The sequence below is a fragment of the Hetaerina americana genome, unplaced genomic scaffold (genome assembly GCF_022747635.1).
Source record: "Hetaerina americana unplaced genomic scaffold, ioHetAmer1.1.p SCAF_1, whole genome shotgun sequence".
In the NCBI taxonomy this organism is placed as follows: Eukaryota; Metazoa; Arthropoda; class Insecta; order Odonata; family Calopterygidae; genus Hetaerina; species Hetaerina americana.
Genome location: NW_027286069.1, coordinates 82,696,928 through 82,715,535, shown reverse-complemented (window position 1 = coordinate 82,715,535; position 18,608 = coordinate 82,696,928). Strand labels below are relative to the sequence as shown.

General features: G+C 33.6%; 1 protein-coding gene across 13 annotated transcripts in view; it reads right to left on the bottom strand.

The window, feature by feature from the left end:
- The window catches only part of chb (chromosome bows), a 228,678-nt gene that overhangs the window by 18,614 nt on the left and 191,456 nt on the right, over positions 1-18,608 (bottom strand). For 11 of the 13 annotated variants that reach the window (XM_071592444.1, XM_071592462.1, XM_071592485.1 and 8 more), the window contains 6 exons: positions 17,695-17,712; positions 14,732-14,851; positions 12,866-13,151; positions 10,521-10,632; positions 7,335-7,511; positions 2,167-2,229 (listed from right to left, as the gene is read on the bottom strand). In XM_071592444.1, the coding sequence (XP_071448545.1) occupies positions 2,167-2,229; positions 7,335-7,511; positions 10,521-10,632; positions 12,866-13,151; positions 14,732-14,851; positions 17,695-17,712 (776 nt within the window). The remainder of the gene's footprint in view (positions 1-2,166; positions 2,230-7,334; positions 7,512-10,520; positions 10,633-12,865; positions 13,152-14,731; positions 14,852-17,694; positions 17,713-18,608) is intronic. The other 2 variants (XM_071592469.1, XM_071592453.1) reach the window with 2 other exon arrangements.

The window sequence follows — 18,608 nt, the reverse complement described above, 5'->3', positions numbered from 1 at the left end:
TTACATTCATATAAATAAATAGTACATTATTCTTTTCAATATCCTCTTAATTGGGATCTTAACTTGCAGTCTACCCATATATACTTTTTATCTGATCAAGGCCATCAAAGCATTTGAAATCTCTAAACAATATACTTAGCTTTCATATTAATTAGAAGCCCACCTCTACTGCTGATTCAGCTTATTTTACCTCATCCAGCAGCTCATCTCTCATAACAAAATGTATTACAAAATTCATTTTCTGATGCCCACCAGCCCAGAATTTTCATCCATTTAAATGTAATGACAGTTCCATAGTCTGACCGAAATGAAGACCCATGGAAAACAAATCTAAAAAGCACGTGGGTCTAGAAATTACAAATGCGAATACTACCAAAGCAGAAAATGTGTGATGGCCATAAAATATGGACTCAAATTAACAATTTTCTGGTTAAAACATATGATAATTCACTCATAATATAGAAAAACCACTGTGGGTGAAACATGTATTGCTCACTATTACTGATTTAATTTACAAGTTAGTCGCAGGGAAATATGCTGTCCCTTAGGCATTATTCGTCATACTGAGGATCTCCTCTTATGCCATTCTTATTATAGCAGGACTCCACTGGAATGAATTAGCCCATTTTTTTCAAAAGTAAAAATGAGCTAAAAAATTAAGTATAAAAATGATCATCCAGTAGGAAGCGTCTATGTCATACTCACACAATTATGAGGGAAAGTTGTCAAACAACACAGATTTCTGAAGTGGAGTTTTAACACCCTAAATTTTGAAAAGAAATATGAAAGGGTAGTCTAGATCCTATGGGGTGCATGGAGGAGGGTGTGTAAGCACAATACCCTCCTATCTTTTACATTTTCTATCCACAAATATTAGGTGCACAGAATAAACAACAATGAGTTCATCCCTAAGGTAAGGGACATTTAAATATTATGTTAATCAAGGAAGTAAATATAAATCCTAATAAATAACCACAGCCATGCATTTTCCTCCAATTATAGTTGATAATAGGAAATTTACAATTTGACAGTTACAGTTTGAACAAACAGTTTTACACATGACACCTGATTTAATGAAATGCATAACCTGGATTTTAAGTACTAGGTATGATAGTGCATAGAGGCATTATCTATGAACGAAACTTAGGTTACGATTATTTAAAAGCTAATAATCACATGCCCTCGAATATTTACCAGTAAGCACAAAACATATAGAAGCGTGTGCTTTACAAATTGAACATTCATTGAGTTTGATAAAAATAATCAGCCTTAACAATGAGAATCAATAGAAAAAAGGTTAATTATCAATGAAAAACAAAATTATGAGGATATAACTGAAAATAATTGACTCCCCTGTCTTTGAATTACTGATTTCAAAGATGGGAAAGTTTTAATGACATATCTACCATTGATAAAACAATGCCAAATTACTACTGTGCTCAGTACATTAATTTCAAGCTAACAAGGACCAATTACAACATTAACAATAGTTTATCTCAGAGTAAGAAATTTGAAACAAACAAATTCTCAAATAAATTATATAAGTCAATGAAAAGTTCTCAGCATTTATCTGAGAAATTCTTAAAACTAAAAGGTTAAGGTAAAAAGTATTTCAACTGCTAATAAAAAGAAACCAATCAAATATCCAAGTTACTACAAAGACCATACATGCAAACTGACAGTGATTTACAATTTAGTTCCAACAACATATGCATATTAATTATCTACACACATCAATTATTTAAGCATGATGATAAAATGCTCTAAGAAAAAACTAACCATTCTAAGTACAAGCATTTACCTGTTGCATATAAGATACAAATTATTCTAACATGTTTAGTTTGTGATGTGAATAATAATGAATTAGGGCTTTATTACTACCTCCTAAAAAGATGACAGGGATAAAGCAAACTTCGCTTTCCTCATGTAAGAATATTAACTTTTACCAGTCAGTAGCCAATAAATTTAATCTCCTACAGTTAATGATACCGTACCATAAATTTCCCAAATAATATATGCCTATTGTCGATGCTATAGCACATGTCTAACATGAGCGCAATACCTATGATTGTAGCCAAATTAAAAGTGGATTAGTTAGCTAAAGAGAAAGGCAAGTTTCATACAGAGAAAGGAAAATGAAGAAAGTGGCAGGGGGTGTAAACCCACCTTGCAAGATGGCTCCCACACGTCTCTGTAGAGCCGCTGCTGGGAACCACTCCATGAATACGGCTACATGGTTAGTCAGTCGGAACAAAAGACAAGACACAAACAATTGGTGCAGTTAAGCCCAACAACTAAAACATATGAAGATTAAATAATGAAAAATAAAGTCTCAGCTTCAACTTGGTAAACAAAACTAACTACTCGGCAATAAACATGGTTATTAGTAACTGATACTAACATAAGCTTTTATGAAGCTTAAAATATTGAGAAGGCAGAGAATGGGAACTTTCTTAAAGAGGAAGTAAGCCAAATCACCAAAATATTGGAGGTACACAACTTGTTCACTTAAAAATGAATGCAACAAATTTATGGGATGTGTGCGCTACACTACGCAGTCGATTGTAGGGCATTAAAATGTTTCGAGGAATTAATACTCTGATGGATCTTTACGAAAGCATTATGCCATCTCTTTTAAACTTTCATAAGATATTGAAAGACTTGCTGCACAAGTAACAAAGATTCCTAGCTCCAAAATTTAGAATGCATTCACAAATATACGTGACAATTAGAAGAAAGAAAGTAGGTAAGAGGTTACATGTACATAAAAATACTAATATTTTCTTCAATGTCCATCTTACACAAAAAAATTTAACAGCAAAAACTCGAATTAATACCAAAGGATATGAGGATATTAAACTCAAAACAATATGATGACTGCAGTTGTGTCCATTACTATTAACCAACAAATCACAATTTAGTCGTACAACGATACAATTTGTTATGCATAATTGCATTTGAATGCTACGCCCCATAAATCAGCCTCTTAGTGCAAGGAATTATATTACACACATCTAACCTATACATATTTTGGTGATGATATTGGAAATAGATATTACTAAAGAGCATGTGGAGTACATCACTTTACTTCATCACTGTCAGGAGCTTTGTTTACATGATTAATAACTAATAATGGAAAATAACATGGAGAACTTTCCAATGGTATGACATCAGCCATTACATGTAAGTTTAAGATTATTCACATTGTGTAATTTTACATTATTTTCTTAAGCATTTAAATTGCTCCAAATTTGTGCAAGCCACTAAAAATTGGAAAAAACAACTTTTTTTCAGAAATCCTGATCCTATTTCTTCTAAGTATTTATACTACCTGATAACATCAATTCAACACCTTTGTCTTCTTAATATTACAACTGATAAAAAAAAGGAAAGTACATCTAACTCGAGTCAAAAAGAAATCACAGGTCAATTGTAATGTGATGCATGTTACTATGCCATCTGATTCACACATATCCATTAAGACACAAAATGTAAAACCCTTACATTTTCTTTGATTGTTCCATAATAACCTGGTACTCCTCAATATAGCTATTCATGTTTTCTACGTATAAATGTGAATGTGGCTCAAGAGATGTAATACCTGTAACTTCTTGACATCATTCAACATCAAATTAACTGAATGAATTCTGGCCAACAGATAATTTTTTAATCTCTTTCATAACTGCCTTTTCTCCATTACTTCTGAAAAATATGTACCAGAGGGGTAAGGGAGTGGCCAGCACTAGTCCTAGGAAGGGAGGTTAAATACCCACCCAGGATAATGGGTGCACATGTTGAAAGAAGATGGAGTGAAAAAGCTCTATTTGAATTTTTTATTTAAGTAATCTGAAGATTTATTATATTCACCAAAGGTTTATTACATGGCATACATTTAACTCCTAAATACCTAAAAGTGCAACAATATCTACAATTTTTTTTACACTTTCCTAATGTATATCAATAAAATTCCAAGAAATTTTAACTTTTCCTATTCCTAATACCATTAGAGATTGGGTAATGTATAAGTGCTATTATTGCAACATAGTGAGAATAATACTAGAAAGTAAGCCAAGGTTTTATCTTTTCTATTTTAAACAAAATTATCTAGAAGGCCTCTGGTATACCAAGTGATAACCTCTACTCAAGTGGCTTAATTAATCTTTTGATCCCGATTCTTTCCCCATATTTCAGCCCAATTAGGACAATTATTAATTACCAAGCAGCCTACTCAGGTGTTTTAGGTTAACTGGAATAATACGTTTCTTTAATATTTTAAATTTATTTAGCAGACAAAGGAGGCCAGTGAATAGCAATGGAAATATATGCTGGGAAAAATTTCCAGGGAAGAGCATTTGATCTTCAGATTTAATAATTTATAAGGTGATTAAAAATGTACAATGACAGCAAAATGAAGGCAAATGACCAATTTGTGGCATATCAAGATAGAAAATCAGACAGCATACTTCAATTCCACCCACCAATCCCCTGCCCATTGTATCTCAGTGGCACTTCATTAAAAAATGTCTTGTGCTACGCATTTCAATAACTCCCAACCGACTAATAAAATTTTTAAATAAGTGCATCTTGAACCGACACCTTTTGGCTTTGGCCATAAAACTGGTATAACTCACTGACTGATAAAAGCACTATAAACCTGACAACTGTTTCTTCTAGATACTTGTTGCATTTATTTTATCAATAGTAATTTGAGTCATTCAGGAAATACCTTCATCACTTCATAATCATGCAAGCTATTCTGTATTCAAAATTGACATTTTGGAGAAAATGCTGAAAAAATATGAATTAGAAAACAAAATACGGTGCTTGCAAGGCTGAAAGATCGGCCTCAAATGAAACCGATAAAAAAATTATATTAAAAGCAAGTCAAAATGGACAATTATGTAGGCATTCAGCAGCAAATACTCCTTCCACACTGCCAAACTGAGTAGGCACACAAATTGTACAGCAACTCGTAAAGCAAAGCTTTGAGCCCATAATGTAACTAGGTAAATTTTGAGGAATGGCATCCAGTTCAATCACAAAAACACTAATCACTACTACCATATTTCAGCAAAACCACTTAATTTCTCATGGATCTTTTAGCTTATGGTTGTTTTGACACGTTACACCAGTGGTTTTCAAAGGCTTTTGGGCCATAATTCAATTGAGGCATTGAAAACTATAAAGTCTCCCTGACCAGCATGCAAATTTAAGTGATGACTACCTGCAGCATTAGTGGGGAAGATGAAAGTGAATAATTGAAAGGGATGGATATTTTATACATGTTTTTTCTATAATTTCCTGGTTTTTACGATCATGTTTTCAGAGGCATGGTACACATATTCAAGTCTACTATGCATGTTTGGAAAATTATTTAGTTTTTTCTCACCTGCCATTTCATTTATCCAATTTTACATCCTGGTAACTCTTTCAACATATTCGAGTAGTTGAAAATATAGTGAGTTGATTTTCTACAATGAGCATGCTTCATTTTTATTCAGAAGAATCAGCAGTGAATGTATATATAGGCATATTCATAACGTTTATCCCACTTGAATTTCCAAGCCTCCTGGTAGTAAGAGTCTAATGTTCGTAATAATATACAAAATTTTTAAATACTCGGTAAAACAAACTAATCTTTAGAAATTCCATCCCATAAACCAGTTTTTTTAATGATAAACCTAAAAAGGCCAGTCCACATGGAGCCAATTACTATCATCCTTCATTCAAATGGACTTCAGTCCTTATTCTTCAAAAATAAAAGATTTAGTAGGCGTGGGCACTTCTGGGAAGGAAACTGCCAGTTAGGAAAAATTTTAGTCTATGACCATATTACTGAATAGGGAGAAATGACTGGAGCAGCACAGGCTGGGATGGTCAATGGTACCTTGGAAAAAACGCAGTGAACTAACTGACCATGCAATATGACAACTCAATTTGTCATAAATAGGATGGTCTTGAGAGAGAAGTGATTTTCATAAACTCACAGCAACCATAAATAACTGGCCACTTTGAGAACCACTGTTGTAATCTCACTGGCAGAAAAAGAGTAATAGGAAACTAAAAGATCCCATACAAAAATATAATTATTGTCCACATATTGATTTGAAAGCAGTTGTCAATTACACATACTCATCCATTTCACACATGAAAACTAGTAATTGAATATATACAGTGGAGGATAATTTATCCAAAACTCTTAAAAGCAGAGGAACATCTAAACTTTGAAATTTTAGATGTGCTAAAGGGAACATGAAATACAATTTTTTTTAATTAGTAAGTCTTTCATTCACAAAAATCTCACTGTGATCCAAATACATCATACTGCTTTAACTTACAAGTATGGTATTCAAGGTAGTTTGAGCAAGTTTAGTGACTCCAAATCTTCTGAAATGTTTACCAAATCCCCTCCAAATATGGCATTATAACTAAAATGTTTTAGTAAATTGCTTTTCCAGCTAGTTTTCTCACAATATATCCTTCAAAAAAAGTATGTTTGACACAGACTTTAAGGAACAATGCTGGTATCTTCACCAAAAACAATTATTTAAAACATGTAGGACTATATCTTTCTGAAAATTTAATAATTATTGCAATAATTTTATTACAAAATACTTTACATGCCTACCCATATTGCTTGGGGAGATTCAAGTATGTGTAATTCAACTTCTGTAACACTGCACTTTTGATATTGATTATTTGTTAGCATATGATGCATCTTTTGAAGTTAATATTCCATCCATCCCTGAGAGGGTTTACTTTATAATGATGCATTGTCTTTATGTATTTGAAGCTTTATTTGCTATTTAATTATGTTACATAGTTTCATTATGCCAAGGGCACATTGAGGATTTCAATATAATTACTACAGTTTAAATGCCTATGTCAATATAACTGCATGAATCTTTTCCCAAAATCTATTAAATTTTTCTACTGCTAATTTTTTAAATTAGAACTTTATGGGAAATATCACGTGATCATTCTACTAATTTCTGCAACTTCTATTCTTGAAAATTTTAACAAGGACTAAAGGGTTTCAAAGCAAGTTGGGCATTATAAATCATAGCCCAGGAAAAAAAAAACACCTCTTGAATAACGAGCCAAAAAGAATGAAGATATCCTAAATTTATGTACACATTAATCAGATATGTATGAAGTACCAAGAGTTTTGGATAAACAATCATCTACTGGGCCAGTAATTACCAGCATATCTTTGATGAGGACAGGAGAAGAGTTCACAACATCATGTTATGAAAAATGCATTAAGCAAAAAACACTGTTAGTATTAACTTCATTGCAATTACAAGAACAAAATCATGCAAAGTACTACTTACATCAGATGGTCTCCTGAAGGAGTCAAAGGAACGCTCAGAGCACACTGAAGAAGTTTCACTGTCATCAGAGTGGTCATCAAATGCACGAAACACTCCACCAGATCCTCCAGATGTAGATGATGATTTCCTTCGATGAACTGGATGTGGGTCATCTGAGATACTCAATCCATCAAAATTCTTAAAAAAACAGAAGTTTTGATTAATTATAACATTAAAAAATATAAGAATACCTGTAAAAGGATGTATTCCCCATAACACTTAACTTTTTGATTCATGAAAAGTTTAAATCTTAACATAAGCAGGCAGGGCCTTCTTACCACTGTTCACTCAAGTGTATTAATGCTTAAGAGTTTGAAGTGTATATCCAATGCATCAAGCAGTTTAATCTATCATGATTTTATCTTGTATCAACATGGTATGCTGATACTACTAAAGGATGACGTACAGTAAACTCTGGGTTACCCGTGCTCATGGATGGCAAATGAAGCTCGGATAATTGAAAAATACGGATGACCAAAATATTTGGAAAATATGGTCATGATATAGAAGAATACACATGGAAACACTCATTTTTCATTCCATGAGATTAATTTGAGTTGTTTTTGACAATAGAAAGTACTTTTTATTCCATTTCCCAGTCATTATTATAAGGGTGGAATTACAGAATTGCAGAACACAGAACTATCACAAAGTGGAGAGCAGAACATATATTACTCAGAAGGCTAAACCCATCACATAGCCAAGAAAAAACAACAAAACTGATGAAAGACAAATTTTAAAAAAGGATCACCAATACAGATTCATATTAACCATATGATACTAATTTCAATAATGCAGTGTATAGAGTTAATGACTTACTTGTTGCATAGTAAAACTATACATTTGCTCACCTTACAGGAGAAAATGGAATCATCTCAACTAGTGAATGTGAGGGAAATGATAAAGGAGAAATACAGATAGTACAAATACGCTTCAATTATAACATTGAATATTAATGACAACTCTTGATTTTGATTGATTGAATCATGAATAATTGAGAATTTACTATACTATTATGTAGTAAGAAGACATCAAAAGGCTAATGAAGATCATTAGCACATTCCAATAAGATCTATCCCGCTACAAGCATGTATGATATACTTCTCAGTAATGAGTTTATCCTTGGTAATGTTGTATTAGTGAACATTTAACTTTTTGACTTCGGCGAATATCGTTCAACTTAAGTCTTCATTATACTTAAAAAAATAACATTATATGGAAAATACTATTTTACCTCTCACAAAATGCCTTTCTCATTTTTGAATGCTCATACTAAGTCTTCCCTAAGGGCAAAATAATTTCCATGAAAAATAATGCAGATGTAAGTGAATTGGCTAACTATGAAGGGGTAAGAGTAGTCAGTCTTAGCCTTCCACCAACAATTGCTGTAATTTGCCCTTTCTTTTCAACCTCTTCAAGCTTTGTACAAAAGGAGCATGAAAAAACAATGATCTTCAGTATTGTCTATTCCTTTATCTACATTCAATCGAGAGAGGGAGCAAAAATATAATAAATAGCTAGAGGTAGCCAAGCAGCATATTAGATTCCTGATAAATTGTGTTGAAATACATATAACAGTGTTTACCACTGCTAATCTTATGCCATTTCATTTGAGATAATGCTAATGCTTCAAGGCTAATTCTCCAAAGTACTAACATCAACACTCATTGACCCACAATTGCACCTATAAAAACTTCACAAAATGTTCAGCAAAGTTTCACAGCAACAAAGCAGAATTTCTGCGCCGCTTCATAACCATGGATGAAACATGGGTCCATTACTTCACATCCGAGACAAAAACAATCAAAACAATGGATTCAAATGGGAGAACCAGTTTCAAAGAAGGCAAAGATGGTTTCATCTACAGGCAAGGTCATGGCATCGGTTTTTTGGGATGCGTGTGTGATAATTTTCATTGACTATCTTGAAAATGGAAAAACTATCAATGACAAGCATTATGCCAATTTATTGCTATGTTTTAGCGAAGAAATCAAGCAAAAGCCGCCACTAAGAAGAAAGTGTTGTTTCATCAAGACAATGCACCAGCTCACAAATCCGTTATTGCAACGGCCAAAATTCATGAATTAAAGTTTGAATTGCTACCTCATGCACCCCATTTGCCAGATTTAACCCCCTCAGATTATTTTCTGTTCGCAGACTTGAAAAAATGGCTCGGAGGTCAAAGATTTTCCAAGTGTGAAGAACTGATGTCGACAGTTAATGGCTATTTTGAGTAGCAAGACAGTTCTTATTATAAAAAGGGTATTGAACTTATTGAACATCGCTGGGAAAAGTGTATAGAGCTGAAAGGAGATTATACTAAAAAATAAATACATTTTTTCCAAAATTTTTGTGTTTTATTTGTTGGGTCAGGTACGTCTGGGATTACCCTTGTAAATAGACAACAAGAAAATAACTTTTTCGAATACTTAAAACGTTAACATGGATACATGACACTGACAATATTCCTGATGGGATATACAATCCTCACACTTTTCCTTTTTAGTTGTAATGCCCCATTATTCCCATGATTCCCATTTTTCTTGATTGGGGACCACCTATTTGAGCTCCTTTTATTTAATCTCCTTGAGGGGGCCCAGCATTCAGTAATGCTGCATGAATTACTAAAAGCATTTTTTCAAATTCCACACAGGACCATTGATTAAAAACTAACCTATTGTTTCCTTTTGAGTTATTTCCTTGATTATTATTGCCTAATACACTAAAACAAAAAGAAGTTACTTTTTTTTAAGAGGAAAGTTTTCATTAACAAAAAATAGAAAGTAATCATGCAATGCCTTAACATTAAACCCAAAACTTGGCTATACATAAACACTTAATAACATCCATTTATAATAAGTGCTTTATTTCAAAATAAAAGCTTTCTTTCAATTTATAGAGTTCATAGCTTTAGATTTCAACTGAAGACATTTTATGCCATAAAATTATTGAGACTAAAATGTTGCTAAAGGCAATTTTGATTGATATTTCCAAAAATTATTTTATAATAAGAAGTGTTGTGCCAAAATTATCTGAATAAAAAACTTCTTAAAATGGAGTGTAATTATCATGAAACTACAAATTCACTACAACCACTAAATTACAGGATTTCAATTCCAATAAATTAAAATAACCTCATCAACCTACCAATGCATCAGCCAACTCTCTCTCAGCCTCCCTACTCTGCTGCAACATTTTCTGAGCCATTACAGGACGTGCTGTAGACACTGGTGGTCGATCTCTCCCAAGCATTGAGCCCCTGGAAAAGGAAAATGTAAATTAAGCCCAATTATATCTCAAATTTATTTTTGAAGACAGTGTGCATTGTGGAGAGAAACAACCTCCTTAAACTTGCTCTACTATTTCAAACAAAGAGGATCAAGAACATCACCGGAGGAGGTTAACAGCCATCACAGATTAATTTCATAGAACCAAAGACAGAATTAAATGGCAAGGTTGATGTTGCAACAGCATTGGGCAGAACTGGTGTACAATGGTAGGGCTACAACAAAGTGAAGATGGGACTGTGCTGATGGGATGGAGCTGTGATGAGGTAACCCATCAAGGGCAAGGCACCATATACAAGTATTGTTGACCCTTCCAGTCCCAGGTTAGGCATACATAGGATGAAGGATGAAGAGAAACCTGGCATTCGCCGCAAACAGGTCTCAGTTCAAGCCCAAGCTGTGGAAGTGGCAAGACATCAGTTATTGTTAAACTATGGGCACCGACCATGTCACGAAAGACCAACTGAGAGGAAATTTCATGTGGACTCTTGCAACGTGTTGAAAATGAACCTGATTATTTGGACGATGTCCTCACCGGTGATGAAACCTGGGTTTTTTAATACGACCCAAAAACAACATGCCAAAGCTCTGAGTGGCACACCGAGATGTCACATAAGGCTAAAAAGGCAAGAATGAGCAATTTAAAAGTGAAAACAATGCTCTTTGTCTTTTTCGAGAGTCAAGGAGTAGTCCATAAGGAGTTTGTTCCTCAAGGACAGACAGTTAACACTGCCTACTGCGTGGATGTGCTGGAAAGACTCCAAAAAAGGGTCATCACGACAAGAAAAGACATCTCCACTACCTGGCAACTCCATCATGACATTGTGCCTAGTCACAACGCACTAAAAGTCCGCGAGTTCCTGGCCAAACACCAGGTGCCATTGCTGCCCCGCCCCCCCCTATAGTCCTGACGTCACCCCAGCAGACTATTTGTTCCCTTGGATTTAGGTAGCCCTGAAAGGAACCCGTTTTTCACCCATGAAAGAGATCTGATCAGCCATGACAAAGACCTCGCAAGAGGTCCCCAAAGATGCCTTCCTTGGTGCGTACCAGCCATGGCAGAGTCACAGGAAAAAATGTGTAGAGGCCCAACGAGAGTATTTTGAAGAATTTCAAGTGTTGGTGCAAATCTGTTCAATAAATTACTTCAAAATAAATCACTGCATTACTTTCGGGAACGCACCCTGAATATTTCAAATTGACCTATGATAAGGCAAAAAAGTTAAGCATTGGGGTGGAGCTTTCTTGCAATAAAATGAATACTGGAATGTGATGCCTGCAATGAATTTGCCATATGCAGCAGCTTGACTTGCCAAGTATTTCTGTTTTCCAGGAGGAGAATAGTATTCCAAAATAATTAGAAAACCTAGCAGAACTTTCTTCCTTCTAAACCTCAGCCTCTGGATAATATGGAAAAGTGCATATCACCTTGTCTCATTTAATGGGCAACTTTCGGCAATACCTTAAAATTTACATTTCTGGAAAATGCTTGACCATGGTTTGAGCTAGAAATTGGGGTCCAGTAACGGTAGGGAAATTAAAAAGAGGATCATCGTTTACCCATATTCATGAAAAACATTTTCAATTAATAATCTTGGAGGATGTTTAGTTTTGTGTCACTTATGACATCAGAAGTTGGGTCAAGAATTATAAAATAAAAATTCTATTAATTCTCAAATGCACTTCCTGTTAGAGAGAATGACTTCAGCTGATTTATACAGTTTATGATTGCTTAGATCACTCATTGCAACCACATCATCTTTATCATCTGTACCCACATCTGAACATAAATGTGAACCTGGAGGATCATAAATATGCAGTCGAGACTGAATTTATCACCATTTTGCTCAGGGATGAGTATTTATGAATTGTCAAACCACTCTAGAAAAGTGACTTAAATGCAGAAAGAATACAAATTTGTCATGAAATGGTGATAAGCTGCCAGGGGCATAAACATAGTTCTCAAACAGAGCTCATTAAACAATAAATTTGTTTGAAATGAAATACAACTTCAAAAAATATAATTAGGTAACAGTACAGGAAACGCTTAAAAGACACCAAATGACAGAGGAAGTATAATCTATCATGTATCATCACAATAAATATCTTCATGCCATGTTCATATTCATCATTAAATTAAAGGAATAAAGATAATATTCTCGGTATTACTGGCTAAGAAAATTCATTTAAAACAAAGAGCAATACCTTGTCTTCCCAAGTGAAGACAGATGACGGCCATGATGATACATGTGAGAAGAGGGAGAAACTGAGGAGGATAGAGATGTTTGAGGTGCATAATGCCTCCCATTTGGACTGGTTTCTCGGCTGGCTTCACGACTGGTCCCTGTACTTCTTGGGATTCCTGAAAGGTGGCGTGGTCTGTGATGTGGACCAGTGGGCGAACCCTCCATTATCGATCCACCTGCTCCTAGCTGACTTGAGTAGGTGGCATAGCTCAAACGAGATGAGGGAGATCCTGATCTGCTACTTGCTGCATTGGTAAGAATAAAGCAAAATGTTATACGGAAAATATATTATTTTACCATTATATATTTGTAAATACTTTACATGAATCTTTCAAAGGTGAAATAAATAAAGAGAAAGAGTACTATGACCAACATGTAAATTGTAAAATAAAAATAACAACTATTTTAATGCATGTAGACTTTGAATTAGGTAGGAAATTAAATAAAAAAATTAGAAGATTTTCTAATGTTGTACGAATTGAAATTCATTTAAACATCACGTGGTTTTAAAGCTATTGGAAATTCAGAGTTGAAGAGGACAGCTTAGTAACTTAACTGGATGAAGAACTAGATTAACAGGAGAGGTATTAATTTTCAAATCCATGGAGGCAATTCTGGATAAGAGTGTGGGTGGGGAAAGATTTTGAATCTAAACTCAATTGATTTTATGGCCACAACTGCAGAGGGGTGAGCTGTTATTATGGATATGGACTTTTTTACAGACTAATTATGGATAGTTTTTTGTAACTCACTTTTCTAATGATCTAATAACAATGTATAGGATAAACCTGCAATAGTTAAGCCCTCTTCCAAAGATTCAACAAATTTTGATGGAGCGAATCCCAAAATATGGTCACCATAACCTCCCATAGTTAAGGAAGAGTCTTCACATGCTTTGGTTCAGACTCACCCCTAGCAAAGCATTGCTGGGAATATTCCTTGATTTCAAGTGTGTTGTGGTGTATCCATGTTTCATAGTAGCAAACAATTGCTTGGACTGTTACTTGATTTCAAGTGTGTTGTGGTGTATCCATGTTTCATAGTATCTATCAATGCCTTGAGTACTGCATATTTCACTGTGACAGTTGCAAAATGACCTTGAAACATGTCACAGTTTTGTTTTTAGTCAACTTTGAGCAATTGCAGCATTTATCTGGTGGTTAGCTTTATTTTGACAAAATTTTGATACAAAATATTAGGACTCAAGTCACTTACAGAATTAGTAATTTCATGCACCTTTAATCTGGTATAATCTCTCATTGTATCATGGATTACATCAATGATTTCTGTAGCAGTGACCTCAACAATCTCTCCAGGACGTCACTTGTGTTCATGTGGCCACTTAGAAAATTTTGAAACCACTTCAAAACCATTCTAATTAAAGTCACAGAATAACCATAATGTTCATTGAGTGTGTCTGTAGCCTCCTAAGGATTCAATCATCATAAAATGTTTTATCTAAACAAAAAAATCAACATTGATCCATATTTTGGAAATCACTCAGCTTACTCAATTTAAACAAATGCTGAACAGAGTAATTCAATGAATATGACTGTAACTTGCTGTATGCTTCTCCAAGAGAAGCTAACTGAAACGAAGCTGCTACTAACTGAAAACAACTTAATTATACACCAGTTGTGCCTGACCTCTGATTTTGCAGGAACTTTTCCAACTACCCCCATATTGTTTACAATAATTAATTTGAGTCAGTACATAATATAATTCTAAAAAATCTAACAGTATTCCCTGACTAATGATTAATTAAATTTAGCACTCAGAATAATAGGTAAAAACTCCTTACGTGAAAATCACATAATGCACTTACGTTGAGACTGAGAAACACCTGCCACTCGCGTTCTTGTACGTCCAACTCGTTCTGGAGATGTTATAGCACTCACAGACATTGCATTCCCTCCACTACCATCCATGGTCTTACGTGGGCGAGCTGTTTTTCAATACAGGAATGACAATTAGTACGCAAATATAAACTAACTATCGGGAGAACAAAAATATACCAACAGAAAATTCCAATATAAACTCTAAACACAGCATTAAGCAACAAGCTGCAATTTTTAGCTCCCACTGAACACTATATAACCTTTAAATAAAGCAGTTCCAAAGATTTTTAACCATATGATAAAACAATTGTAATTCACATTTTGTATGAATTATATTTCCGGTTTATCGCAATCTCAAAGCTAGACTGTGTAAGAGAGAACATGCTGTAACACATTATGGTAACTGATATTTAATGAACATGCCAGTCTAATGCCATGCAGAGTCATACAGATAAAGAGAAATTGGCAGAATAAAATCACTGCATTCTACATGCTCCATCCAAAAATCTTCACCTTAAGTTATGCATTTGTAAATGCTAATATTTCACATCTATCAACTGAAACCATCTTTTTGCTTTTCTTAAATTACATTTCCTTACCACATACACCATGGTAACTGTCTTAATAATCAGCCAGTACTGAGTGAAAGCATAACAGAAGCAAGAACTTCTAGGTTATCAGAATTTCTGTAAGCAAAATTCAGTGTAATTTTTAGGGGCAGAAAAATAACAATATGTCATTGAAAATGGAAAAATTCCACAAGCATGGCCAACCATAGAACCATTTTGGAATTTAAAAATAAACATGCAACTTCTTTTAAATATTCATACACATGCATTATTCCAAGAGAAAATATTAACAAATACATCAAATTAATTGATGTAACTGTTCATAATCAAAGTTCACAAAAATGGTGCAGGTCAGTAATAACCTGCCCCTTACTGATTGCGCATTTTAAGTCTATCTTCTGACTCGTAAACATATGAGCATATAAATGAACAAAACAAAAAGTAAGACTGAAATTCTACGGAATTCCATTAAGGAGTTCCTATTATTTTTTTCCTAGTTTACAACAAGTGTTTCACGGCCAATACCTGATATAATACACAGAAATCTAAAAACAAAAAAGTGACTAAAACTTTTTAATATGCTCCAAAACATCTATAGCTACACACTCAAAAATCTGCATCAAAATCACTCTATTCTCACTTTTGAAAGAGTTGAGAACTTACAACTAACGTTTGCCCCACTGTGATTCTTATCAAACAATCAAACAGGTAACAGAAAGAACTGATAAGGAAACAGGTAAGAAATAACAGTGCTTTTGAAAAAAAATCTAATCCCCGATAAATCATCCACTGAATGCATGAAAAATTTAACTTATTAAGAAAGATGTAATGAAAACTGTCATAATTTTAAGCTGATGGTCAAGCAAAAGCTTTTACAAGATTTCAAAAAGGTAATGTTTGTTTATCAAACCTCGCTTGGATTTAAGAATATTCATTAATGTACCGATATAATACTGGGGAAGTCTCCAGAATATTCATATTACAACAAGCCCAATTCAGCAATCAATAATATTAAAATAAAACCATACAATGTTAAACATAACAGTCTCAACTTGGTGGAATTCCTTCATGACGAGGGTAAAAAAGAAACTTTACACTTCCACCATAAAGTTTAATGTGGAAGAGTAAAGTTTCTTTTTTACCCTCATATAATGACAAAGCATATTTTCCATCAAGAGTAAAAATCATGGACCACTCAGATGTTCAGGACATCACCAGGGACACCAGTTTTATGAAATGGATTCCAACAACAAAGATTGCCTTTCTTAGGAAACCAAAGTGTAAATGATGAATTCCACCTATGATGTTTCCCATATTAATTTTCTGTGATGTATATGGAAGATCATCATAAAAGGAATCACAGAGAGGAAGAAATGGAAGCAGAGGTTAAGTTGTGGGAATTAAGATGGATGATGATTGCAAGATCTGCTACAAACTGATCACTGTACTCATATCCTCTTATGATAAAGAATTGAGTACCTAAGGGAGTTTTCCAAATGCTGAATTTGAAAAAGGTATTTCTATGAAAAATGATTGACTTTCAACCAACTATTAATGATAAATGATCTGAGAGATTAAAACAATAATGCAAATTCCAGAAATTTCCCATTCCAGCCCCTACATATGATGTATAACTACCTATTTCCTCCCCTGATAATTTTCCTTCCAAAAATATAAAGTATATCTCTTGTAGCAAATTTATGTTTCTTTCTTCTGCATATCGGAATCTCTCAGGAACATAGGTTTCAATTTTTTGAGTACTTGTATCATAAAAATTTACACAGAAATTGAGGAACATTTTCCTCATATTTATAGTTTAAAATATTATTCTATCTACCAATTAAAATGCTCCTTACATAAAGCTATATTAAAAATGTGGAATTACTCTAGGCAGAAAACTCCCTTTCATAAACATTATTATGTTGCACTTAAAGGGATCAGTCAAAGGAAAGACATTTTTCCAAAGAGAGTATGTTTATTGCCCAAGACTATGGAATGAATACTGGAAATACTTGAGGAAAGCATTTAAATTGTAACTCTGTTTAAAGTGAAATTAAAAAGGACCATTTTGTGCATAAGTAAACAAAGAATTTGACCACAGTAAGCACTACGATTACTTGCATCAATTTTTCTAAATTAATGCTGGCTACAAATTTTATTTTCAAATACGCTTATATCGCTTATTGCTGGGAAAACCAATGACAATTTAAATTTGTAATAAAGCATTATCATCCAGTCTGTTTACTCGATATGTTACACATTTCTAATAAAAACGACACACAAAAATTTTGATATAAAAAAGATTTTTCGAGTCTTAAGACGCTGAACGCATTGTGATGTTGTTAAAAAATGTGTGTAACAGCACACAACCAGCCACTCACCTGGACTAGTGTCATCTCCTGTGGCGTCAATGGTTATAGGAGAAAAAGGTAAGAGAAAAATTTAAGCAAAATCATATCTTCAAAGTTGATGAAAACATTTAAATGCTCCGAAAATATCTAACAGGATTATATAGACAAAAAACTTCAATTTAACAGGCTTTAACTGAGATCTTACCACTTGAAAATACCAATTAAAATGACAAAAAATTGTGTTAGTAAATTTCCTCCACCAAACATATTAAATAAGCATTCTCATTCACCACACCATTAGAGCATAAACACACTATTTTTACATAACTACATCCACAAATGCCTCTCACTACAAAAGCATTTCAAACCAACTGTTATAAAAACACTTGTCAATATTAGTTAAAAAAGTCATTCAGTTGCAAATTAATTAAAATACCACAAAAATTTCCATTAAAAGCATTTAACCAATAATATTTTAAAGAAATACTAAAAATAAAATTATGCAGGATTGCAAACAAAACAGTAACTTTATTCAGCAGAATATGTTTCAAGACAAAATCAGTGACAATGGTAATCAAAATAAGTTGGTTTTTCTAATCCTTGGCCGAAATTAAATATCCCTACATGCTCATTATAATTTCAAAAAAAAAAGCCGAGAAAAATGATGGGACTAGCTCATATCCAAAATAATGCCACTTCGAAAAATATTTAAGCACTGCAGTTATTTGCTTCATCTTGAATAATCAGTTAGAATAAAAATTATACTGAAGTCATGTAAAGCAAATCTAAAACCGTTGGTAGGCATTACTGCTTTATACTACATCAAATAAGCTTTCTGCAAAATGCTTTTCATCAGAATCAGTTTAACCCAAAGAGGAAACACTAAAGCTGCAACAGTAAGATGAATTTTTAAAGGAAATTCCAAATTATTGATATTTTCCAGT